The sequence below is a fragment of the Mugil cephalus genome, chromosome 11, assembly GCF_022458985.1.
Source record: "Mugil cephalus isolate CIBA_MC_2020 chromosome 11, CIBA_Mcephalus_1.1, whole genome shotgun sequence".
NCBI lineage: Eukaryota > Metazoa > Chordata > Actinopteri > Mugiliformes > Mugilidae > Mugil > Mugil cephalus.
Window position 1 is genome coordinate 11,168,730 of NC_061780.1, and position 26,245 is coordinate 11,194,974.

At 44.1% G+C, this 26,245-nt stretch overlaps 1 protein-coding gene across 2 annotated transcripts; it reads left to right on the forward strand.

The window, feature by feature from the left end:
* Positions 1-3,587: 3,587 nt before the first annotated feature.
* On the forward strand, positions 3,588-26,139 carry chn2 (chimerin 2). Of its 2 annotated transcripts, none has more exons than XM_047598808.1 (13): positions 3,588-4,250; positions 12,698-12,736; positions 14,084-14,139; positions 15,597-15,628; positions 15,859-15,972; positions 16,136-16,406; positions 21,133-21,216; positions 22,182-22,266; positions 23,429-23,602; positions 23,797-23,874; positions 24,082-24,219; positions 24,306-24,411; positions 24,816-26,139. In XM_047598808.1, exons 1-13 carry the CDS (start codon positions 4,202-4,204, stop codon positions 24,985-24,987), a joined length of 1,398 nt encoding a protein of 465 aa, XP_047454764.1. In that variant the 5' UTR covers positions 3,588-4,201; the 3' UTR covers positions 24,988-26,139. The 2 variants fall into 2 exon arrangements, with proteins under 2 accessions (XP_047454764.1, XP_047454765.1); XM_047598809.1 differs by lacking the exon at positions 3,588-4,250 and adding an exon at positions 10,680-10,741.
* The last annotated feature ends 106 nt before the right edge of the window (positions 26,140-26,245 follow it).

Here is a 26,245-nt window from a genome sequence, read left to right on the forward strand (position 1 = left end):
TCGATGATGTGCACCTTAAACGTCTGGACAATTGCTGCTTCTACAGATAGATCCTGCTGTAAGATCATGGATTCCAGATTGTGCTTGTCCTTGAATGTCTCTTTCAGGTCTTTCAGAACGGCTTTGGAAACCTTCTTGTTGGACTTCATGTCTGGGCAGAAGTCTTTGTAGGCGTCAAGTTCTCCATTGTCTGTTTGACCAGACGATTGGTTTGAGCGATCCAGTCGTCACAGCTGAGCTTTTGGAGAACATTACTCTTAGTCAACACCTTCAGCGTCAGCATGGTGACAAATAATTTGAGCTGGATTTTGTCTTGGGCCTCAGATACAGAGTCAAGAGTTGTAGAGGCTGGAGGCTCAGCAACATGTTGGCCTGTAGAGGCCACAGGAGCTTTTTCTTTTTGGTCCATGGAGACTTTTAAATCTTTGTGTGGATGAAGAAAGTTGGTTATAGGGGTATCTTGAATGCAAAGTGGTTTTCTCACTGAACAATAATCACAAGATGAGTTATGCGTTATGAGTTATGAGAGTTCAGGTGTGTATATAAACCTCTGATGGGGGTGACACTGATGACATCACATTACACATCATTCCAGTGTCACACATTCTCCAACATTCAGTAAGCATCAGGCCATAGACTATTGGCAATTTTAAAATGACTGAATTGGATCAGACTTCAGTCAAGCCTGATATTGCAATCAACTCTTGCACACACACACACGCGCGCGTTTGGAGACATCTAATATTTGCAGTAAGATATATGGTGTTACTGTACGTAAACCTGTGTAAGGGCAGCTCTGGAGTGAGAGGCACAGCTTGGGGTTTGAAGGGTCACAGGTTCGCCTCCCGCCTCCCGCCCTCTCCATGGCTGTGGTGCCCTGAGCAAGCACCTAACCCCCAATTTGCTTCCCTGTACACAACAACTGTACACACTACTATGTGAACAAATGAATGGGTCAAACAGCAGGACAGAATTTCCCCTCAGGGGATCAATATAGTACTAATTAATTAATTAATTAGTTAGACCAAGAAGGAGAATGATGAAGAGCTGCGCCAAATGATCTCCACAGTGACCTGACCTAAACCCAATCCAGATTTGGGATGAGATGGACCACAGAGTGAAGGCAAAGGGGCCAACAAGTATTGGCCACAGCATCTCTGGAAACTCCTTCAAGACTGTTGGTAAACAATTTCAGGTGACTACCTCATTAAGTGCATCAAGAGCAAAGCAGCCAAACCAAATCAAAGAGGGGCTATTTTAAAGAATCTAAAATATATATATATATTTGTTTACTACGTAATTCCATGTGTTCATTCATCGTTTTGATGCCTTGAGTGAGAATCTACAATGTAAAATGATCATGAAAATAAAGAAAGTGCGTCCAAACTTTTGAATGCATGTGTATGTATTTAATTGTATTATTTATAATCTTGTGACAATTCAATGTTCTGCTTGGAAACTTTTGGACCTGGCATTTGTGTGGATGTTACTCAGACATCTACTACCCTCCTGAACCAGAGCAGGCACCCCCAGACAGGCCCATGTCCATTCTCTGATGAGTCAGAGCCATTTTGGAGACACATTGGGGACTTACACAACATTAGGCAGGTGGTCATAATGGCCTGTCGGTGTAAACAGATTGATTTCCTACTAATCTCCCATTTGGTGCCCAATATATTGAGCTTTATGTAGTCTGCATTGCTTCCCTAAAGGGACAAAAGAGGAGTGTTGAAGAACAAGACAATTCATCATTTCAACCTCTTCCCTTTGCCATGTTGTGATCGTGTGGCACTGTGGTTTAAATGACAGCTGTTAAATCTGTCATAACGTTCATAATACGTCACATGCAAAACAAACTAAGTACCATTAAAACTTGAATAAAACGAATAAATGCCTGTCATGATCTTACTATGTGCAATAATGTTTATAACTACAACCCATGTCTATAACTATACTGACCCTGAGATTGTGCAATAAGACATGCATAACTTCATTATTTTCATAAACATGTATATATTTCCTTATATATTCTCACCGTGTGCAATAATTTTTTTCTCTGTAGAGCAGCTGCTCCCTTGGGATCAATAAAGTAATTCTGATTCTGATTCTGATTGAAATGAATGGGCTTTGTTCATGGTTAACAGACAGTACAGGTATCGTATGTCTGATAAGCACATAATTATTTCCTGTTTTATTTCCTTCCAATGATTTTCCAAAAATGTGCCCAGTCAACATTAGTACACAACTCTACACTTTCTATAGGCTACACCTATAGGCACTTCTTTCACAACAGACATTTTGACCTGTCACTGTAAGGAAAGTACATGTGCAGCGTTCCAGTGAGCCACGAACGGCATCTAGAAAAACATCACCTCTTTTAAATAGAGTGTAGCCATGATCACTAAACCAAAATAGAGCTAGCTTAAGTTTGCTTTTCATTATCATCTTGTGACTGTATAATAATGATTCGGTCAAGATTGGATTATGTGGAGCTGATACAAAGTCAAAGTGACAGGTACCAGGTCCGACCATGAGAGACTCCAAGAGAGACTAAAAGATTTGAATGACATGTTTAGATTCCTCAGGATGAAACTCCAGTGGAACTGACTGCTGTATGTAGGCTATGTTGGTAATTTACTACATAGAGATTTGTGCCTAAAACTGATCCAGACTGCTTTATACAAACACTGTAAACTAAAAGCAAAAATCATCATAAAATCTAATCACAGATTCTTGTTCTATGTGTAACTATATCACTATTATCTACTGGCATTTTTCAAACCATCAAAGAAACTAGGGGCTGTGACTAATGAAATTAACAACGGCTTTGGTCCGTCCCAATAAGTCATCATAAGACAGTGTGACAAGCGAGCTGCCATGCACAATGAACTGAAGCAGCCACATGGGGTTCAGCCACAGTTCTTATTTATCCCGCTCACTCTGACATAAAGACTTTATCTTGTGTGTAAACCTTTACATATTTCCCTTGTTCTTTAATTAGTTTCATGGAGAATGGTGTTTAGCTGGTATCAAATATGTAATGTGTGTGAATACATGCGCATCAGAACCGTGAATGCCTGCACATCACATACAAGCGTGACATCGGTTACACATCTGTAACAAGACAAACATCTGACAATTTTTTTGAGTGTTGCACTGGCAGATACGTTTGCCTACCACACAAAGCGCAAAGGAAATTATGAAATGTCTTACAGCTAGGACGAAAATATGGACAGGGATTTTAGTTGCGCACAAACTACACAGGACACCCACAAAAAATTCAGGGTTGGGTGTTAAGCTGGTGCCTCGCTGAAATCTGTGGCGGTCATTTTCATTCTGTAAATGCAATCCCATACGATTTTCTCTTCGATTTATGTGTCAGATAGTGTGAATTTGGGATGGCTCAAAACACCATATAGAATCTATAGGTTGATGTTACAAACACTACATCCATTTGAACTTGTGGCAGAGAGGGGTGACCACCAGATGGCGCAAAAACACAGAGATTCTCATGGCTCCTTCAAACCAACATGACTTAACATGATGTCTGTTGAAACTATGCAGTGCCAAATCTGGCATGGTGTGGTTTTACCAGTCGGCCCTTTGCATGAATCACACAAGAGTGGATTTCCACGCAAAAGTGTCGTCTGTTGGAGGTTTCGCGATCAGAACTGAAAGTCGGTGCTCCAGTTTTTGCCAGTCGGGATTGCTTACATCTGGCAAACACTGCTCCAAACTTTCACTTTAAGAAGGCGCGTCTACACGCTGCGGTGTAGTGTGTTTATTACAATCCTTAAAGTGGCACATGGAAACCGTCGCTCATTTCTGCATGGCACACGCATTTAAACCTACAGATTTTCTCCAGCGTGTGGAGATGATTTGTAGGGACTGATCCGCGGAACGTGTTCCTCTAGAGCTGTCCTTTTTTCTTTCTTTTTTTGCAAGGCTGTCGGAGGAGGCAGCACCTCCAGTGTATGCGGCAGCGTGAGCTCCTCAGCGAGGCGCACAGCGAGCGGACGCAGGGGATCAGCGGATTGACGGACGGGCGGTGGGCTCGGGATCAAACGAGGCATGAACTAATCACCGGGCAGCCGTCAGGGGTGAAGGAGCACACCGAGAGAAATGGAGGCACCTCCGGGGACGAACGCTTGTGAGTCCACCTTAGCCAAACGGGAGTGACCGAGCCGTGAAACTGGTTGGGATGGCAGCATCCAGTAACTCAAGCCTCTCAGGTTCATCTGTGTCCTCTGGTAAGAGTTCAGATAGTAGCAGTAGTAGCAATAACATTAATAACCTCATAATTAAATATTTCCTTGATAGTCCTGCTTTTATTTGGCGCAAACTTTGTTTCATCATGTTCACATCATCCTGCAGATCGTGTGTGTGCTCATCACAACCACATGCACCATCAGAAAATGTGACATCTTCATACTGATCTTCGTCTGTCTCACAGGTGTTAGTTAGACTCCAAGTGTGAGTGCTCTGACTTAGGATTTATGATTGTAGGAAATCATCACCATCTGCTACAACTGGATGCATGTGGTGGAAACAGTGGATGGAAAAGAAGCTTTTTGTGGGTTAAGAGTGATATGCAGTCAGTATGACAATGGGTTTGGATGGCATCCTTACATTGCCAGCCATTTCCATAATTCTGTTTTTTTTTTTTTTTTTTTTTTTTTTTACTTTCCACTTGGCTGCATTGAAGGATTATCTTCGGTCTGTGTAAGCCTGCCATTTTTCCCCCGATATGCTACAGCGTGCACAATCCCCTTTGCATATGTGATTAGCACCTATAATATATTTGGCGAAATGTAATTTCCAGGGTTCAGCTGACACAGAATGAGAACAGAGCTTCGGGTCCGCGGCTGTTCAAATAAACCCTGAATGAAAGAGCAGCACCATGCTTGTTTCTGTGCATGGCCCCGCTGTGTGCTGATAAAGGCGCTGCTCATGTTTGCCCGAGTATGAAGTACAAACTCCACTATCACAGCAATGTTTGATGTGGAAGCCTCAGCAGCAACCATGGGCTTGTGTGTGTGTGTGTGTGAAAGAGAGAGAAAGACAGTTGGGAGGGAAAGAATACCAGACTCTGCATTTTAGTTTCCGTTTCTACTGTGGAAAGTTTTTCTTCCACCTCTGAACACCTGAGAAAAATGTCCTGAATTTTGCACGAAGGAGCGTTTTTATCTTTTGTAGGTTTGTTGAGGACGTTGCGTCGTCGTACAACACAGGATTTGTTTTACTTTCTTACTGACTCCGGATCCTAACCTCAACCACACAGCAGCATCACATTTCCCAAGGTACTGCCCAATGGGAGGGACAGACAGTCGTTTCCAAGCTGATATAGCCTGCGGTAACCACATGCTTCACAAAGCATTATCTCATGTGTGCGTTTCAGAAAGCAGCAGATTTACTGTTTGACCGCTGCTGCTTTAAGAGGAAAGTCTTTTCTTTCTGTGGCATTGGAGGGTTGTCATTACTGTTGGGCTTTCAATATAATTATCAGAGGTTACAAGCTGCGCTGCTGCCAGGGATAGCGTGGTTGTCACAAGGGTATTATTATTTTCATGCAGAGCTCTTTGGCAGCCAGACACAACATTTGAATAATCATGTCTATGAGGCATATGAGTCAAAAAAATGAATCTATGCTCAATTTGCGCTCCATATTAGGTCATCTATTCTGGCTGCAAACAGAATGCAGTTGGTGTAGTTATTTCAGCGGCTTCAGATGATAAGTTAATTTTGGGAATCTTTTTTTTTTTTTTTCGAGGCTATTTTCTGGCAGACGGTGTGTAAATTGTGTAAATATTGTTCATCCAACTCGTATGTGTGATCAATCAAGGTGTCAGCGATGGCAGCTTTTTGTACTCGGTGCTGATGTATGATAGTAGTAAAGGTAATTACATAATGGAAGCAAATAGTGATTTATTTCTGCACTTCCTGTAAATTATCGAAGTGTAAACCACCTCGTAATGGGGAGAGTGCAACACACACACAGACACACACACACACACACACACACACGAGTAGATGTGCTCAGTTTTAATATCGAAACAGACATACCAGAAAGATTGCAACATGCATGTAGCAGTCTCTTCCTTTCCCATGAAAGATTTCTTTTGTCTCGATCGGATTCCTACACATTCTTGGCATGGGTACATGCACGGAAGCATGTACTGAACCCGTAGCTCACCATTCGCCAGGCTCCTCCAGGAAATAAAACTTTGAAAATAAATTGAGGCATACAGCATGTCCTCAGCTCCAGGCCTTAAATGACAAAATTGGTCGGGGAGGCAGAATTTATATTACAGAGAGAGAGGCAGCCTGCTCAACACGATCCTGCACATGTTTTTTTTTTTTTTTTGAAATGCTGCAGTTCACCTCAGAGTCTTTCCAGCACTTCTGTTTGTTATCCTCTCCCTTGTGGCGGTGGATTTGTGTCACGTGCGCTGAGTGATTTACAGAAATTACCTGCGTGTTTTACAGAATCTGCGAAGGGGGCGAGTTTGTTCCCAAAAGTATTCCAGCTCCGGCTGTGCGTGCACCAGACATCAATGCTAGATTAATAATGACAGCCGATGGCAGACACTGAGGAAATGTCAGAATCAGGTTAGCAAATGACACCCTCTCCTTGTTTAAACACATACAGCCCTTATTAACAGCAGTCTCTCCCTTAGGGTGCCCAGCCTAGCGGCACATGAACCCGCTCCAAAGAGGCGCCATCATACCTGTCACATGGTATCTGGTCAGCTCTGAGACAGTGTTGAAATACTTGTTTTGGACCAGTGTAATCCACAGATGGTCTCCCTGCTGCAGCTCTGCTGCTTCCCACTGACATGATCTTGCGTTCTGTGTGTCTGTACTGAGGATCTGTATGTCCACTATCTGTGGCGCTGCACACAGAGATCTCCTCCAGAATGTGTCGTAATGCCAGTTATGTATTTGAGTAAATTTCAAACTAATTTAGCATAATTTTCAATTAGTAGGTTGATAAACCATGCATGGTAAAATTAAGAAAGAATAAATTCAGGATATTAAAATGATTGTACTGGTTATGTAAATGAAAGGATTTGGAAGGAAAAACTTGTGCTGACAGAACAAATAAGGATTAAAAATGAATCAAGTACACTGTTGGCTCTTCTGAGATGTGTCTGTATGCTTATATAAAACATTCATAAGTGTGGTGTAGGATCAAGCTGAAAGCATTTCAGGGGACTGTAAAATTAAAACCCCCTACACTCAGAAAACATGCTTTTTGTCACAGGCACTTGTCTTCACTTCAGCTTCGCTGAATGATGTTATATTCAAACACTAGGAGGCTTTCCTTTTCAAACGGATGTACTAAAAGTGGAATGTTTCTCTTCTCTCTGTGTCCCGTGAGTTTAAAGCATGTATCTGAAATCAGGATTTATGGCATCGCATCCTCCACTTACCCTGTGAGGCAGCTAGCCTCCAGCGAGATTACAAGGTCACTTTATCCATGTATGTTCCATGTAGTCCGGCCAATCTGTGCCTGTGCAGCAGAGGGTTTTGTTTTGGGTGTCGTAACAGTTCAAGCTGATGGCGGCGAGAGGGCGAGTGTTCATCTGAAAACAATATCGGTGTGTGCCTTTTATGTGCAAAAAAAAACTTCAAAGCTCCTTAGACTGATACCTGTTGTGTATCCTCTTCTAGTTTATGCCTCTGATTGGTTAAAGTTAGCCAGTGAAAGGTGGCCGCAGACAGATGGTTCACCCAGTAACCTGCCAAGTATGTATTTTTTCTTCTGAAAATCCCTTCCCTTTCCATACAGTTTCCAGGGAGGACTTCTCAGGTGGTTCGATGCATCAAGCCATCTGGTGCTTCAGGTTAAATCTATACAAGGGCAGTATCAAATTTTGTAGCCTGCATTGCCCATACTTTGAAAATATGCATCTATATTCATAGACTTATTTATCGATTTGTTGATGAGACAGGAGGTATTTTAACGAGTTTAAGAATTTCTACCTATGTAATTGATTTTTTTTATGGAAAAGGTCGTGTCAGATTCTAAATATTATTCAAAGCGCCATGTTTTTACTTTAATCTTAGAGGGGCCCTTTAAACTTTTTCTCCTCTTTTGAATATGCATGGAAAATCACACTTGGTCAGAAGGATTATTGCTTTGTTCCAGTTACAATGAGAATGACCCCCAAGGTTAGGGTCACCTGTGGATCATAAAACGCCGTCATTATAGCCCAGCAAATTCTTATTAGGAGATGAAAAAGATGCACCAGCACATTGCTCATTTCCACTACTGTGTAAAGCTTCAAGGCTGAGATGCTCTCTTCTTTTTTAGCTGTCGTAGGGTAGACGTATTGCCATCATTTTAGAATGACAGCTTTGCAACTCGGAATCATCTCCATGTTATTTTACACAGGTTCCTCGAAATATATCATTGCATTAAAAGATAAGTCACATTGCAAAATCATATCAGTTGACTTTTTTTTTTTTTCCCACTGTAATGATTGTTCTGCACAGGTCATAAACTGCTTGTTGTCGGCCATCGTCTCGGCACACCTCAACACAAGTCACTGTTTATGTGCTGAAGCTGAATATTTTTCGCCTGTGCACAGACTGCAGAGCAGACGTTATCTCCGGGGATGAAAGTCCCAGCACAATCTTTATTCATCACGTATTCTCTTTGTCACCGACGCAAACACCCGTCGGTAATTATTTTATTGAATGCTTCTGACTGGCGAGTAATGGAGGGCAACACAATTAATAGCTATTTCTTCGGGGGAAGAACCCCCCTGGCTGCTCCTGAATCTTAAATTCTTCCTGATCATCAGACACCGCACGAACTCTGAGCCACTTAAAAATTCTTTTTGATGTTCTTTGGATTCCTGTGTGTTTATGTCCGCGTGTATGCTTGCACGGGTGTCTGCGCGGCGCTAAGAGTGGGTAGGCTAGAGCAGCTCAGAGATTATGCACATGCTTGTATGTTTGTGGAAGTGTCTGGCAGCGTAGGCAAGCAAACCATGAGAGCTCCCGTCTTTGCAGCCGAAACTGTTGCAGGATTCCAGACTGAAATGCAATTTGTCATTAACAAGAATTAGATTTAAAAGAGAATATTTGGCAGCGGACCAGATGAAATCACATTCTTTAAATAAGCCGCAGTGGAATAAATCTTTCAGACTGTTGCCAGCGCTGTACACAGTGACAAAGCTTCAGTTCAGCGTTTGAACAATACATTTTCCAGGGCAGTTTAGCCACACATCAGTAAACTGAGCATGAGGACTATTTAGCTGTATGTGGAGGGCTTCAGCAACCGCATTTATCTCAAAAACATCTTGCCTCTTCATCATTTACATAACTGTTCAGCTTTTGATTATATGTCTTGTCTTTGTAATGAATTTCCACAGTAACCGTGCCATTATGATGAGAAGCGATGATGAGCTTTTTTCCTTGATAACGTTGCGCTGAGCCTCCAGTCAAACTCCTACTGTGGTGGGCAAGAGAAAACAGCATCAAGTAAACAGTTTGATAGCCTGCACTTCTCTTCAAATGCCATCAGCTGAACAGACAAAAATAAAAGCCAGACTTTAGCGATGCAGTTTTTAACACTGACGTAATTTACATGAGTAATGAGTTGCACAGTTTAGCTGCTGGTACCTTGCTGCCCGTATCCAACAAGTGCACACTGGTTTCCATTAATCATCTCCCATTAACTCTGAGGTGTGTTTTATTTCTCTCCCTCCAGCCAGAGGGGTGTGACGCTGATCTGTTGAGGATTTCAAAAGAATTCTGTTGTTGTATCATCTGGATCAATATGATTCATTGTTCACATAGTTGAACCTTCGTGTAGCAGCAGCACTGGGAGTGTTGAACACCAGCTATTTAGTGCATATGGGATGCACTACAGGATCATCTGACTATGTGATAGCTGTAGGCCACCATTGGTGATAATGTGAAATGGTCCCACCAGTCAGTGTCAAAGCTACGGGCACATCCTATTTAAGTTGTTTCTCCCTCTTGGGGATAAATATATATATATATATATATATATATATAGATATATAAGCAACATGTCTCTACTTCCTTGCATTGGCCAAACTGATGATGGCTTCCCAGATGACACCATTTTGCAAGTTTATAGTCTGGGCAGTAGCCACACTGAACCATTTCTATGACCCGCCCACACTTCCTCCAGACTCACTAGTGTACTATACCACACTCTCCTCTACCTCTATCAGTTACAAAGAAATGTTGAATTATACATTATTTGTTTATTTATTTTTTCCCACCAACTCACATGGTCCTACAAGACTGCTTCAAGGAACGGTTGGCATGGCAACTTCTGGTCGTCATGACTTTACATCCTGTTTTTATAGTGTCAGATAACTAAAAAATATGCATCAGCAGTATAGTAGCTACCTAAAGTCACAGAAACTATCCTTGAAAATCTTTGACATATATTTTGGTCTAAGTCGCATTCACGTGACGTCACAGCGAGCCGACGTCTCCGTGGTTACGGCCACCGAGTGGCAAAAAGTGACAGTTGAGCGTTAGTTTGAATCGTAGGCTTTAATAAAGTCTAAATTATGAAATTAATTTAAAAATCGGGGAGAGCTGTTGTGCGAGTGACTGTACCAACATATTTGAAACGCAGTCGGAGATATATTTTTAAGCCAAAGAACAGAGAAGTAAGTGGATCGCTGCATTTCGAGGAAACAACTGGAATCCACAGAAACCTGATGTTGCGGTTCACATTTTGTGTCAGGTAATATTAATCTATGCTGTATTTTTTTGATGAAGCCACACCTTAAGTTACTTCTGAAGTTACGGTGTGGAGAGCTATGAGATAGCTCTTAGCGTTAGCATCTTTTATTTAGCTACATTTATCATAACTGAAATGAACTTAAACTAATTGAAACCGATGCTAATCCACTTTTCCAAATCCACACTAGCTCGTATTGATCACTGTCGAATCCACTTGTCCTTAATTTTATCTGATAATCCACATTTGTCCCAGTCTCGCTGTGTTTATTGATACATTGCACCACGTTTTTGCCACTCAGGGAGTTTGGCCCTCACGTTAGTCAGTCACCCACCAGGGGGAGCTCTACTTGCTTTGGTGTCTCTGTTGAGTCCTTGTCTGTCTTCACATCCAGTAGTCTTTAGAGGCCAGCCTACAAAGTGGTCACCAGCATGCACAAAGCATAAATTTATTTATATTTTTAATGACCCAGCTATGGACCATTTGTACGATGGCTGTTCACCAATCTGTTGGATTCTGTAGTAAAACCATTTTCAGCGTGTTTTAGATGCAGCCAATATAAAACACATTCCTGACGGCATTAAGTCAGAGTGATTGCGCAGAATGTGTGTGAGGTCGCTTGTAATCTTAAATGCTTTCTCTGGGACTTGTGCAGTATTAAGCCGTACTCCAGGTCTCTGTGTTTTGCTCGTAATCTTTGAACCTTAAAGATAGAAGAGCCCTCTCGGACGTCACCCATAGGATTCCAGAAGAACGGGTTTGAAGCTCAGTGTGGGTGGCACCGTCTGTCACCACCTTGGTGGCGCCTGAATCCTCCTAACTCCTCTTGACTCCTCTTGACTGACCTCTGTACGGTGATCAGTGTGGACTATTTCAACACTTGCGAACAATTATTGGAGCGTCGCTTCTGCGTTTTGATGAAATTGCCATTTCTTTCATTTTGAATACATGCAGTGTGTCCATGCAGCCAGGCAGTAACTTGTAAACATGCAGCACATGTTTCTGCTATGGGCTCAGATATGTTAAAGAATTAGAAGATGATACGTATTAGACGTTGCCATGTTTAAACTGAGTGGAAATAGCGCAACAGATTGTGATATCTTATGAGTTGCAACTGTTTATGTAATATGATGCATAAGGAACATCATTGTTTGAGTGCAACTTGACATAAAAATTCTCAACACATGTTGGATCTGATCTGTCAAAAACAACTAATAATTTAAACCTTTTCTTGTAAAATCAGTGTCGTACTGCACATTATAAATAAAACACTGGCGTTCAGTGCCAGCCAACATATTATATTGCTCTCATATTTTGCCTCAAATTTGGCCAATCTAGTGACACATTCCAAGTATATTACAAGATATTACTTTGCTCAGTATAATTTGTCTTGCTGCAGAGCATTTCTCCCTCACCTCTCCGGCTTTTCTCAAGCTAATGTAACGCCACACTCCATCGCATGATCCAGCGTGAGTGTCCTCTTGATCACAACTCAGCCACCGCATTTCCCAGAGGGGGTCCCGCAGACTTGTGGTGGTGGTGGGATTCATTTTGTTCTTACTTTTTCTTAATTTTGATTGGTGTGTTTGAGCTCTTACCTCGGCGCAGAGGCTTTTTGTTTTTCGGGACCTCGTCCTTGGTTAAGAGACACCAGGAGCGTGCCGACGCAATGTTTAGCAAAAAAAAAAGAGCGGACGTCGGTATTGATTGTCCTCGAAGCGGAGGCGCTGATTAGAAGTGTATTCGCTGGTGCGTCTCAAGAGGCAGCTGCACCGTGTGAAGCCATATGCATAATTATAGCAGAGCGGTAAACAACAGTGACATAACCGCGGTGAAGGGCTCACATTTAACCCACCGCGAAAGGGACAGAAACTGAGTTTTTAATGAGAGAAAACAGGGCAGTCCATTATCAGTCTGTATGTGAGTTTATAACTGCTGTTGTATTTTTGTGTTTTGCAGACCCTGAGGATTACCAGCCGCCCATATGGAAGTCCTACTGTGAGTAATTAACTCATTTTATACTCTGATTAGCTGTGTTTTTGTCTGACTTTGGCCCTTTTATTGTGCCTTTTAAATAACTGCATGTTTGTGGCCTATAAATTATGCTGGAGAAATTTATTTTTGTACTTTTGTACATTTTGGCTTACACAGTACAATAACGCCACTGTTTCCAGAAGCCCGCGCACACACTTTAAGGCACTCCTCCACACAGCACAATCACAAATGCACAAAGGCAAAGCAGCAGATTCCTGATCTCTCACTAAAATAGGTTACCAGCATTCAGCAAAATAAGATTTCCTACCTGCAGCAGAGGCTCAGCTAAAACGGGGTCCTCAGAACACCCACCTCATTATACAACGTTTTTGCCATGTGGGAGGAAATGGTTTGAATCCTCTGAGTATACGTGATGCACGCACTGAAGCCGAGCGCAGATTCGCTGAAGCTGGGAACTGTGTCTGTCCTATTTAGTTTAACCGACGTGTGGCGTTTTTAATGACTTTCCCTCGGATTAATTGACTCATTTGTGTAATTTCCTAATAATGCTGCTTTTCTGAAGCCTCCCCTCTGACTTCTCAGGTCCTCTGCTGAGGTATTTTTAGAGGTCTGTGTGTCATAGAAATGAGTGATGTCCAGATCTCGCTGGATGGCTTAAATCAGCCTGACAACACATGAAAATCCACAGTCAGGAGTCTTCCTTCCCCCTGCCAGGAGAATCTGCTGTTTTGAAGACTTGGCTCAGCCTAACGCAGCCATTTCTCTGCTCTAGTCTCAGGTTGTTAGTTCATTGTAGTAATCTCACAAGGTATGCAGAATAAAAGAGAAACTCCAGTGTTAGGCACATGGTGGATTAAAAAAAAAAAGGACATCCAGCTCTAGGGACAAGAAGAATCTCTCATATCAGTTTTTCTTTTTCTTCACATATCAATAACTACATCTAATAAATAGAAGCGTGCAGTGTGTGTGTGCGCCTTTGTTTAGTTTTGAGGTTGAACCGAACGTACAATTGCACATTAAGTTAATGGGCAGCAGGTCTTAATTCACACAAAATAAGATTTCAGTTTTCATTTAAAGGCTTCTGTCATGTTAATCACTCACTGCTTGTCAGCCCACATAAGCTAATGGCTAATTTTGTACCTCTGCACACAGAGCAGTGGCCAGAAGCTGGGCTAAAGTCAATTAAGTGGGAGTATGATTTTACATCCATTAGAGGTCAGCGCATACATGCTGCAAAACCTACTTTGTTTCCTTCCTCCGGACTGTTTATTTTCAGGGGGTCGGGAGTCTGCATGAATTTACAGCTTGCACTGAGCCGTGCTTTCTTTAACTCGCATGTTTCTGTAACAGTGTACCAGCTACAGCAGGAAGCCCCGAGACCAAAGAGGATCACATGTCCTCATGAGGTCAGTATGTGTGTAAATCTAGTTCTTGAAATGTGCAAATGTCAGAGTTCAAACAGAGTAATGTGTCCGTGTGGTAACGACTTCGGTTCCAGACACATTCAGGGACGATCTGAAAATGATTAAACTGAAGCATTCGATTAATCAACTTATCAAAAATCAAATATTCAGACCACAGACAGACACAGAGTCATCTCACGCTGACCACTTAAGAGAAAAACGAGCCTGTTATAATATACAAGTAAGACATGAGTCGTCTCCGTGATTGGAGTCGTTGTGCGTTTATGACTGCCAAATGTTCAGTATCGCTGTTGAACATGTGGTTAGGCACCAGAGCAAACTGTAACACCAACTGGCCCCGTTTCTTTCTCTTTTTAAAGAGTATTTTCCTTTCATAAAGCACTCCAGCAGCCGCACTACTCCTGGCAAACTCACTTTTTATCTGGGAAAACGCTCATTGGGAAATGATTGAGTCTGGCAGCGGGATGCCAGACTCAATCAGTAACCTGCGGGGAATGACTCACTGCTTCTTTAAACACCTCATGAGCAACTGTTTAAACTTGAAAGTATGCTTGAGTTGGAAAATTGATCCTAAGCGATCCTCGGTTTGCTCTTTCCCATTTATTGTGAGGCGCAGTTTGGTGGACAGTTCAGGAAGCCCCGAGGTAACCTTGAAGGCGTTCGGATGAGTCTTCGGGTGCCTAAAAGACTCGATAACGAGCACCGAGGACAGTAACCGACCGCGAAGGGCCGGAGCTCTTTGTAATAACAGGCGGCGTAGACATTATCCTCTCAGCTGCATTAGTAGAGCGGATGGAACAGCCTTATCACTGCCCTCACCGAGAGTACCGCCAGTCTTTTACTGGACACGGAGAGGACGCGCGTTTCATCCCATTTTCAGCCTTGCTGCGCTTAGACGAGCAAAGTGAAAACTGGTTATGTGAGATTAGCGGCCGTCTGGTAATTGAGCACAAAATCACGTTTGATGTATTAGCACATCTATTACTGCGATAGCTGTGAATTATAAGAGAGAGATTCGGCACAGCGTGTGGAAAGAGGGTCTGGATCTTTGACAAAAGCACTTACTTTATTATGGGGATGTCTGTTATTTGATATTAGATTAAAGATTCCAGCTGTATTTTTCTGGAGGATTTGTAAGCGGGACGCGCCGCACAGCCTCGTGTGACACGGTAACGCGCCGAATATTTATTTCTTGCAGCTGGTCATCTATTAGCAGCTGCTTCGCTGCACTGGTTCTAATTCATCTCCACACTCTCCGCTCCCCGGCTTTATGGTTTGGTAGCTGCGAATAGACGCAGGGGCACAGATGGAGATAATCTGTCCTGTGGTGTGGAGTCCTTTATCTTTCACACCGGCTGCAAGAACAATTTGCAAAGCTATTTAATTGAGCTTACGTGTCGTATTTCCCCGCAGCCAATGTTTCTTCTTCTGGTTTACAGATGGAGACCAGACCCAAATACTATGGCAGAGAGTGAGTGTGACTTTATGACTCATCGTTTTTTTTGTTTGTTTGTTTGCTTGTGTTTAACTTGTTTTTAAATGCTACTGTGCAGAGAATGGCTTCGTTCATTATCATTATCATCAAACAAATGTTTGATCGCACTGAATAGATACTTAGAAGAAGAGGTCAGCGTCCACTGTGTACATCTGTGCTTCAGGATCAAGTGTTACACGTGCTGGATTTGTCCGTTTATTTTACAGATTTCATGGCATCATCTCTCGAGATTATGCAGATGATCTGCTGGCGGGAGCAGAGGGTTCTTACCTCATCAGGGAGAGCCAACGACAGCCAGGGACCCACACCTTGGCCTTAAGGTACTAACCCCATCAGTATGCAGGTCCCTTCTCTGACAGATCGCCTCTTATCAGCGGCCCACCACTCACTCAGTCGGTCTCCACCTTGTTCTCCACGCCGCTCAACCTTCTGCTCATTTCTGTTTCCCTTACACCCCGTCCTCACCCGCGAATCTCCATCCAGGTTCGGGCACCAGACCCTCAACTACAGGCTGTTTTACGACGGGAAGCACTTCGTCGCGGAGAAGAGGTTCGAGTCCGTCCACGACCTCGTGACCGACGCCCTCATCACCCTGTACATCGAGACCAAGGCGGCGGAGTACATCGCCAAGATGACCACCAACCCCATCTACGAGCACCTCGGTTACACGTCGCTGCTCAAGGACAAAATGGTGCACAGGCTGAGCCGCGGACGCACGGAACCGCGCAGGGTCACCTTCCAGAGGGATGAAAGGGTGAGTTCTGTGAACGAGCTCAGCAGATGTTGCGCACTCCCCGGTACTGAGCAAAAAGACTTCGGCGCTTTATGGGTGATGCCGTGGCTCATTAGACGCGTTTATTCTGCAGCGTGACAGCCAAGTATACAGTGACAAGAAGAACGAGGAGTCATGTGTACAAAGCATAGCCCCCACAGAGTCCTGTCCTCACCATCATGGAGTCAGTCTGGGATTGTTTGAGGAGACGGTAGACACTTTGACAGGCTAAACCCACAAAAGAACCGTGGCAAGTCTCCAGTATTGAACAGCCTACCTGCCAAGAAGCTGTGCACAAGTTACCCTGTGAGAATTGGTGGCACCAAATAATGATTTATCCTTTTCTACTTGCATCACTTCGAGTTAAACTATTCATGGCATTCAGCTGTAGCATGCTACCCTGCATTCTTGTAGTTGGAATCTTATTAGTAAATCAGTACTCACCTTTCTGTACGGGGAAATAAAATACCAACACTGGCCAGAGGTGAATTCCACCCACAGGTGTCTCTGAAGCTCACCAGTTAAAGTGTTCCAGCTAATTCTTTTAATCTGTTCTAAATCCAAATTGTAAGGACGTGTCATGGCATGAAACAGACCAGGCCAGGAAGAATACTTTTCATTATGTTTCTTTGTCGCTTGGGAGGTTTGCAGGCAGCCATCAGAGACCCCGGTGCAAAGATCAGTGCCAATCTAATCACTTAACTCTGCACATTTCAGATTTAATATCTTTGGAGTTTTTTTTTCTGTTGACTGAAGAAAGCTAAGTTGATTAAATGTTACCCTAGACTCTTAATAATTACTTTTACAACCGAACTGACTTTCGCTGTTAATTGTTTCCGAGATGTAGTAATCGCCTCCGTTTGTTATTTAAAAGCCTTCCTCGTATTTAAGCTGTAATAATCACATCACATCATAATCCGTCACAATAATATAGAGTAGTTGCACGACCTGATGTTTTAATTGTCTCTAATCCGTACATTTCATTCACAGTAGCAGCCACTTTTCACCGAGTGCTTGTACGGACACTGCGTTGGAATCGTAGAATGCGCTGCTCAACATATGCAAAGCCTGTGAGAGGACACTTTGTCCTGCGAGATGTACATTATCCCTGTAGCCTCTGGGTGTGTGCACCGCGGCCATGCTTGATTGCCTCCGCTGAAAGGTAATGATGACCGAGGGGACTGGGACTTTGCTCTGCCCGCCGTGCGTATCAGACTCCGTGATCTTGGGCGAGATGCATTGTAATCACGGGCTGTTGTCAGGTTAGAGTCTGTGAATGATTTATCAGTGTTGCACAGTTCTGCTGTTGTTGGGGTTTTTTTGGTGGAAAAAAAGTGTCCCTCCACTAGGTGGCAATATTAACTTGTCTCCTCCTGTCTCCGTGGAGCGATGATGGCGCTTAAACTCATCCTCTTTTTTTTTCTTTTTTTTATTAACAGACAGTCATGTTTTCTTCAGTCTTTTTATTTTTCCAAGATTTCATCAGCCGTGTCCTTCTTGGCTGTCCCTCAGCGCTGATTTATTGCTTTGGGGATCCTTTGTCTTCAAAATGTCAGCCTATAGATTGTCAGTCAGTGACAGACAGATGACAGCCCTGTCAGCAGGACCCCTATTTGCAGTATTAATATTTGCCGGTCTTAAATTTACTCCCTGTAACTTGAAACGTAAGCCATTAATGCAATTATTTTAGACCTAATGGCTGCTGGTCAGTCAGTAGCCCATTGACCTGTATTCGGTTTTTAAATAAACAAAGCCCTCGGAGTCCTGCGGACTGTTGGATTTTATTTGTACTTAAAACTTTCTGGACTGTACTTTCCACTAGCGTCCCCTTGGAAAATAAATGTGGGTCATGTCTCTAGCTAAATGTCAGACTGTCAGTTATCTCGGAGCTTTTGTGAAAATAACTACGTATTCCTCCTGCCAACTTTTCTACATGAGCATCTTAGTCTGTGACAGCTGTGATAATGGCAGGCTTTGTCAGGCGGCGTTTAAAAAAACAACCTGCCAGTCACTCCCCGGAGAGAAGCTCGTCTCCCGTCCGCTCGCGTGGTACGTGTCCGAGGACCGGGGACCCGGCCGGATGGCCTCGAATCTGTGGGCGCAGTTTGAAGTCCGTGTTTACCAATTACACAGCAGCCACACCCAAAGGCCTTACAGTCACAGTGGCTTCACTGTATGGCCGAAATCCATGTGTATTTACTCGGTGTCGGGTTGATACCTATATAATGTCTTGACTGCGAACGCTTGCGTAATTAAAATGCTCTCGGGCGGTGAAAGGGGCTACTTGACTCCACCTAAATCAACCTCCTGAGTTTCTTTGCGTGTGCAGGAATTCGCTCGGCGGCTGAAACCTCCGGCACTTTGCTCCTAATACTCACCGCGCCGGTTTTAATCTCAGCTGGGCATTTGACGGACTGGTGCGCTCGCATGCCCCGGGACTATTTTCAAAGAAATGATCATGTTGTTTGTTGGGATAATTACCTGTTTTGCCCTGAGGTTGCGTGCTATAAAAAATGCAAAAACGGCTACTTGAGGATTTTACTTGTAAAACTGTAGCACTCAAGGCTTTTAAAACGTTATTTTTAGTCCCAGACGCGGAAAAAAAAGATATTTTCATGTTCCCAGTGACAACAAAAGCGTTAATTTCCTCAATATTCAATATCCTGTAGTGCTTCACTGTGAGCCCTTTTTTCTATTTGTTAGATATGTTGTTAGAGTAGTTTTGTTTGGGATGTATCCTGTTGTCTCAATGTGCCAGTGTCCACTACGCTGTTCTCCCATGATTCCGCTCACAACTCAGTCCACTCAGCTGCATTCTCACAAAGCCTTTGCGGGAATAAAGGAGCCAGGCCACTGAAAAGAAAGCGGGGCTTGTTGCGCGACCACCTTTTGTGTCCTTTCTTCCAAGCTCGTCTTTAAGAGACAAGAAGCCATCTGCCTGCAGACAAAGAGCACAGTCCTTGTCTCCCTCCCTCCCTCCCTCCCTCCCTCCCTCCCTCCTTCCTCACAGGGCTAAAATATCTCCTAGTGGTGTGTCCCTACAGACTTAGAGCCGTAGAGCTGAATTGCACGGTGTGGTATGTGCAGGTCTTTTCAAAGAATGTCAACCACAATGACAAATATCTTCACCTGTCCCGTCACTCTTGCAGCTATGAGCCATTTTGCTCATGCCCCGCAGGCATCCGACACAATGAGAAATAGCCGCGACACAAAAAGTCACAGCAGTGCTTTTTTTTCTTCTTCTTTTTTTTTTTAAACTTTGCCTCGGTGCCTATAGCCCATGGACTCAGCCAATCCCTTCGTTTTATCTCAGCTCTGCAGTTGCCCTTTGGGTCTTTTTCCTCTCTGCATCGCCACTCTACGTTTGCTCTGGCTTTTTATCATCACAAATCCAATGCCGACTGCCTCTCTGACCTTTCCACTCCGCTTAATAAATCACTCCAACTTTATTTCTGCGATGCATGTGTGGGCTCGGCCGTTGTGTTGTCACGGGGGACAGAAAACCTTGATGATGTTTGGCGTTTAATGCGCTGCCGTGCCTTGATTCGGAAGCTTGTTGATCGTTAGAGCCTCGTGCGTGCTGCTTACTTGCTGTCACCAGGCAGAGCTAATATGGACAAATTCACCGTGAACACGGCAACAACCCCCTACTGGGGGGGGAATCAACAGAACTGTATGGCCGCAGCCGTTCCCATGAGCTCCCTATGGGATTTGATTTGGATTTTGAACTGCGAGATTACTCCTTGTGTAAGGATTATGGCAGTAATCCCTCCCAATCCTGGTTAATGGTCTGTCGCTGTTGGTCCTTCGAGACAAACTGACTAGTGATAGGCAGGAGTAGTCTGCAGTCGGAGCGTCTGGAAGTTCCAGTCTGGACGGCAGTGTGGGGAATTCCACTTAGCTGGAGGTCAAGATCTGTTTGAACGACACACAGGGCGGGACGGTCTCGGGTCTGTCGGGTCTGTCTTTGAGCACGCGTTTATAGGACTCAGTGCCAGCTGAGAGTCGCTGGCAGTGGAGCATTATCTCCAGCAAAGTGAGGTGGAGTGTGTCCGGAAGGCAGCGCGCTAATGGGAGTATGCTCTGCGCTATATAGGGGGCGTCTGCACTATTGATCCTCCTTTAGAGAGCCGTTGAGCTGTGTGAAGTGGTCCTGACAGCAGCGACTGCCCTCCCTCTCAACCTCGTGGCCCCCTCCACATCTAGGACCCCGTTCGCTCTTTCTCTCCCTTCCCTTGCTGGGTGCGTGAAAGAGGACCATTGTCTGAGGCACACTCCTGCCCTCAGGCCGCCCACCACCAGCTCCCGTCGGCCTCGCTCTCCTCGCTCACTGCCGCCGCCGCGCTCAGACCAGATGCAGAGCCAACCCCGTGCTGGCTCCCATCACTCGCCCTCCTGGGTCAAAGGGGAGTGGAGCGTAGCCGCCACCTCCGCGCTGGGGTGTTGCCGGCAGCGTCTGCTGCACAGCGCCCACGTCTCCCCTCCGCACCTACCCGCAGAGGAGATGGAGAGGCTCTGGGAGCCCGACCAGTCGGGCACGGAGGCTGAAGAGAACCGGGGAGGTTTAGGAGCAGAGCTGATCGCCCACAAGACCAAACGGCAGGAGAGGAAGCGTCAGGAGCTGCTGGCTTTGGCTCTGGGAGTCAAGCTGGGTAGCAAGGGGACTCTTCTGTGGAAGCCTATTAAACTGTTGGCCTCTTGTCCGCAGATCTCCTCACCTCTGGTGCGACGGAGTGCCTTGAAAGACACGCCTGAAAAGCAGTGCTCCTATGAGAAGATCCACAACTTTAAGGTGAGCAGCTTTTCCTTTACGCAAGTGACAAAAGTACAGGCTGTCGGTTTAAGATTAGCCGTTCAACAGTTTCATTTTTTAATTGTGCTGATAGTTTTGTTAACGTCTTTCCTTAAGGATAAATCTCTTTATACGAGCCCCTTTGTTTTTACAGTGGCTTTAGAGAGATAGCTCTAGAGTTGTGGTTTTGCCTGCCTCACCATAGTGCGTGCTGCTTTTTGCCCGAGAGCACATGCAGCTGACACCCATATGCACTGAGGGAAACTAATGGGCACACTACTGCAACCCATTAACTGCAGGACTCCATTGATCAGCATTGATTTTAAAGCTCTCAGATCCATTTTATTTGGGCTTTGTAAAAAACCGTTAAAGAGCTGCATGTGAGTGCTTTGAAACAGCAATAGAGCAGAGTTGTGCTTCTTTAAATACACAAAGAAGAATTTGGGGATACTTTACCTCTGGGCTCCTTAACATTCTTGCAATTGTATCGTGGGTTTCAGTTGACGCGAAGGTAATATCAAACCGCGGCTTTTTGTTTTGTTCCCCTTTGAACAAAAAAAACGTTCACTCACCACCTGCCGTCTGCCCTCATTACGCCACTGTCACCTATTCAGAGTATCAATGAAGGCGTGTTTGTGCACGTGCACGTAATCGCTTGCTCCGCTCGTCATCTTATCTGTGTTTCTGGGGGCACGGCGGGTGTACATCTGTTATTTTGACTCTGAGGCGTGCCTCTTTGCTCGCCTGCATGTATCCGATTGCTCAGGAGCAGATGCCAGACACACTGGAGAAAATCCTTTAATCTGCCTTGTATATACAAATGCTCTCATTTGGTGAGGGGTTCCATCCAGCGTCGTTTGGGATCACAGTGTAACCACGGTCCAGCACATCAAAGGACACGGTCTTCGGTTTGAACTGTACATTGATGTGGGGCGTTTTTTTTATGTGTACGTCCCCAACCACAGGTGCATACCTTCCGAGGGCCGCACTGGTGCGAGTACTGTGCCAACTTCATGTGGGGCCTCATCGCCCAGGGAGTCCGCTGCTCAGGTAACTGTATCCAGCCTCCAAACCGCATGTCATGGATAACATGGACATTTCATGTTACATAAATCGGGGGATTACACAACTGATGTATGATCTGTGGCGAACTCTTGTCTTTCATGCATGCTTCAGTTGCATAATCCCATGCTTCACTTATGTTCAGTTTTATGGTCCCTTTCCTTTAGCATTTTGTGACAAACAACTTGAGATTCTCTTGCCAGTGACTCACCAAGGCACATTCAAGTCGACGAGGCACAGCTTTCTCTATCATATCAAAATGAAAACAAAATGTCATCAATGTCACGTGATGACGTGTGCAGACAGAATTTATATCTGGCTTAAAGCTACGTCAACAAACATCACGACAAACTAAATATAAAAACGTCCGAACTCGGATAAATGCGGGTCAAACACAAGTTCGATTGATTAGAGCCGTGGGGGATTTCAGGGCCCCACAAGATTCACTGACTGCACAAACACGGCCCTGAGAGCGGCGTGCGCTCTGGAGGACTCGGCTGCTCTCTGTCCCAAACAGAGCGTTTGTTGTTGAGATGTTTGCCACGCTGATAAGCCGGAGGCGAACACTCGTATCATCAGACACCTCATGTGCTATGGGAAGCAGGAGAGACTTCTTTGTCCTCTCTCTCAGAGTCTGCCTGGCCTCTATATGTTTTCCTTATCTCTTTCCACACTCTCTCCGCGAGCTCTGACTGAGCACGCGGAGCCCAATCAGCGCAACGGCGTTAACGTCGCTCACGCTGCAAAGACGCCTTTGTGATGAAGGATTTCAGACGAACGCCCCTCGTCTACAATCACGGCCCCCCTCGAAACCTTCAATTTTCCCGAGCCGCGCCGCCACACGAGCGAACTTCACACACGCTCCGCTCTCACCAGCTGTCCAACACGCTCCATGTGACTAAAACTACAAGAACCCCCGCCCGTGCTGCCTGCCATGTCCGCGCTTATCTACCTTTGGCGCGGCGCACCGAGACAGCTTAGCTGCAGCTGTGCTGTCTGACAGTGCAGTTTATCACTGACTCTGGGAAACCTTTTCAAACTGCTGTCTTAAGCCTGCCATGATGGCTGTGTTATCATCAGTCTGAGGCTAATCTCTCTCTCTCTCCCCCCTTCTCTGTTTATCTCGTTTTTTTTTTTTTTTTTTTGCTAGACTGTGGGCTGAATGTACACAAACAGTGCTCCAAACTGGTTCCCAGTGACTGCCAGCCGGACCTGCGCAGGATAAAGAAAGTGTTCAGCTGTGACCTCACAACGCTCGTCAAAGCTCACAACACAACGCGACCCATGGTGGTGGACATGTGCATCCGAGAGATAGAACTGAGAGGTGGAGTTGATCGTCATTTGATCTCACGAGTCGTTACAGCGGCACAGAAATCAAAAACCTTTAACTCAAAATGTGTTTTTTCTGGCGTCATTAACTTATATTAACTTTATGCTTCTGCGACAATAGAGACCTGAAGTGTCTTGATCTGCTGTTAAAAAAAAAACTGAGACAACCCTTTCAATTTTCTCTTGCAGGTATGAAATCAGAAGGTCTCTACAGAGTGTCTGGCTTCTCAGAGCACATTGAGGATGTGAGGCTCGCTTTTGACCGAGGTTTGTTGACAGCAGCAGTGATTGCCCCAGGATCTCAGGCTCTGAGGTTTTTACTTCACGGTTTCACAATTTTAGATGAGGTGCTTGTTTTCAGCTGCGGCACGGCACTGCGGATTTTGCAGCTGACGCAAGAACAGTCAAATTCGATTCGATTTTAGTCCTGTCCTCTCTGATTTGTTTTCTTGTTTTGTGTTTTCCTATCAACAGATGGTGAAAAGGCTGACATCAGTGCCGCCGCCTATGCAGACATCAACATAATTGCTGGCGCTTTGAAGCTCTACTTACGAGATCTCCCCATTCCAGTCATTACGTTTGACTTGTACTCCAAATTTATTCAAGCTGCAAGTAAGAGCTCATCTCTGGGCAGTTCCGTGCCATTATTCTGTTAGTACTTCTGCAGTGATAATAATCGTTTCTCTGATGTGATGCAGAAATTCCAAATGCCGAATCCAGGCTGGAGGCCATCCACGAAGGTTTACTGCAGCTTCCCCCAGCCCACTATGAGACCTTACGTTACCTGATGGCTCACCTCAAGAGGTCAGTTACATTCGTCTGCAAATCTCATGAAAATACTAATGAGTTAATCTAGTTACTTACTCTGCTGACCAAAAAACTATTAAAACACATAACTGAACCACAGAGTCACAATCATATGTTGTTTAATGTGTATAAATCCACAACTGAAAATAGTCCCCAGTTAACGCACTATTAACTCCTGCTTTAGGAAATGATTTACCCTGTTTCCTAAATCACATTTGTGTATTTCAGTGTTTTTTGTCTTTTAATGTTGAACAATGAACGAGTGAATGGGGAATTTTGTCTGAAACGAATCAACACATACCCTCAAAGGAAAACTTTCAGATTTTAAAAAGCATGTTAAATCTTTTGTGTGTTTTCCCACTGACACTCCGCTCATACATTCGTCGTCTTTTGCTCCCCAGAGTGACAATGTTCGAAAAAGACAACTTAATGAACGCTGAGAACCTGGGGATCGTCTTTGGTCCAACTCTAATGCAGCCGCCGGAGCAGAATGCCTTGACAACCCTGAATGACATGAGGCAGCAGAAGCTCGTGGTGCAGCTTATAATAGAGCATGAAGACGTCTTATTCTAAGGACCGAGGCATGCGGGCCTTGCAACAGACTGAAAGAACGACTATTTATTCTGTCAAGAGGAAATTCAAGCCACATTGATTCTGATTAAGGTTCAGAATAGTTCGTGATCCGACCGAGCTCTTATTTCCCGCATGACAGTCGTAGTTTAAGTTGGTTTGGTGATGACATTGTCTTGTTACTGTATGTTTTGGGTTCGCATACTAAGTCAAGACCATCATTTTTTTACATTTGGAAAGGATCCTATCATTTTTAACTACTTAACAGAGCTGTTCCCTCCCGTGTTTCATTTGAAGACTGTCACTACCTGGTGTAGACTCAGTCGTGATGACAGCGCTGTGTGGGATCAGTCAGTGGAGGCACGGTGCAGTGTAAATCAAGCCTCACACACCAGCCAAGTCACTGCTCTCACATGTGGGAACTCTAGTTAAAAATGGAATGAAACAACGTGGATCCTTTTATTGTACATAAAAAACAGATCACGCAATGATCCGAATTTTAACTGTGTGTACTGAAACATAAGAAATGAGACAACTCCTATAGCACTTTTTTTGCGACAAGTGTAAAAGATTTATTTTGTAAAGATGTTTATTTTTGTCTCCAACTCCGCATTGTTCCTTTGTCACTATAATATATGCCGTCGAGAATGATGTAATTGATGTCTAAATACAACATGGTTTCGCAAAAGAAAAAGCCAGAAGAGCAGTGGTTTGTGGATCTTACCACACTGGTTTTCAGTGTATTCAGTGTTGTGTGTGGAACACAGAGGTGGATAAAACACTGGTCATTATTTCATGTCCCATACTAGACTGTGACACATAAGCAAATCTCTTCTGTACACATGCCGTGTTGGCTGTGCTGCAGTGTTTCAGTGTACAGTACATTTTGTAATTTGGAAAACTGTCAAGAGGAAGGAAGATTATCGCCATTTTTTTTTATTTTCATGCCAGTAATATTGCTCAGTGCAGCAGTTGCCATTCACTTTATGAACGCCATTGATTATCATACAAAAGCAGTACCTTCCTTTCATACTTTAATGGTTTGAATCCTTTCTACAAGTCCATTTTATCAAATGGTATTTTTGTGACCGTTGCAATTCAAATGTAATTTATGAAATGATGATTTATTAAAGTATGTGAAACTTGAGTTTAAAATGCCGTGAGCTGTAGTTATTCACAAGTTGCGTTTAATATAAGCGATCCACAGTCCAGTAGAAGCCTAGAAGGTTCCTTATCGCATGAAGGGTATGACTCATAGGTT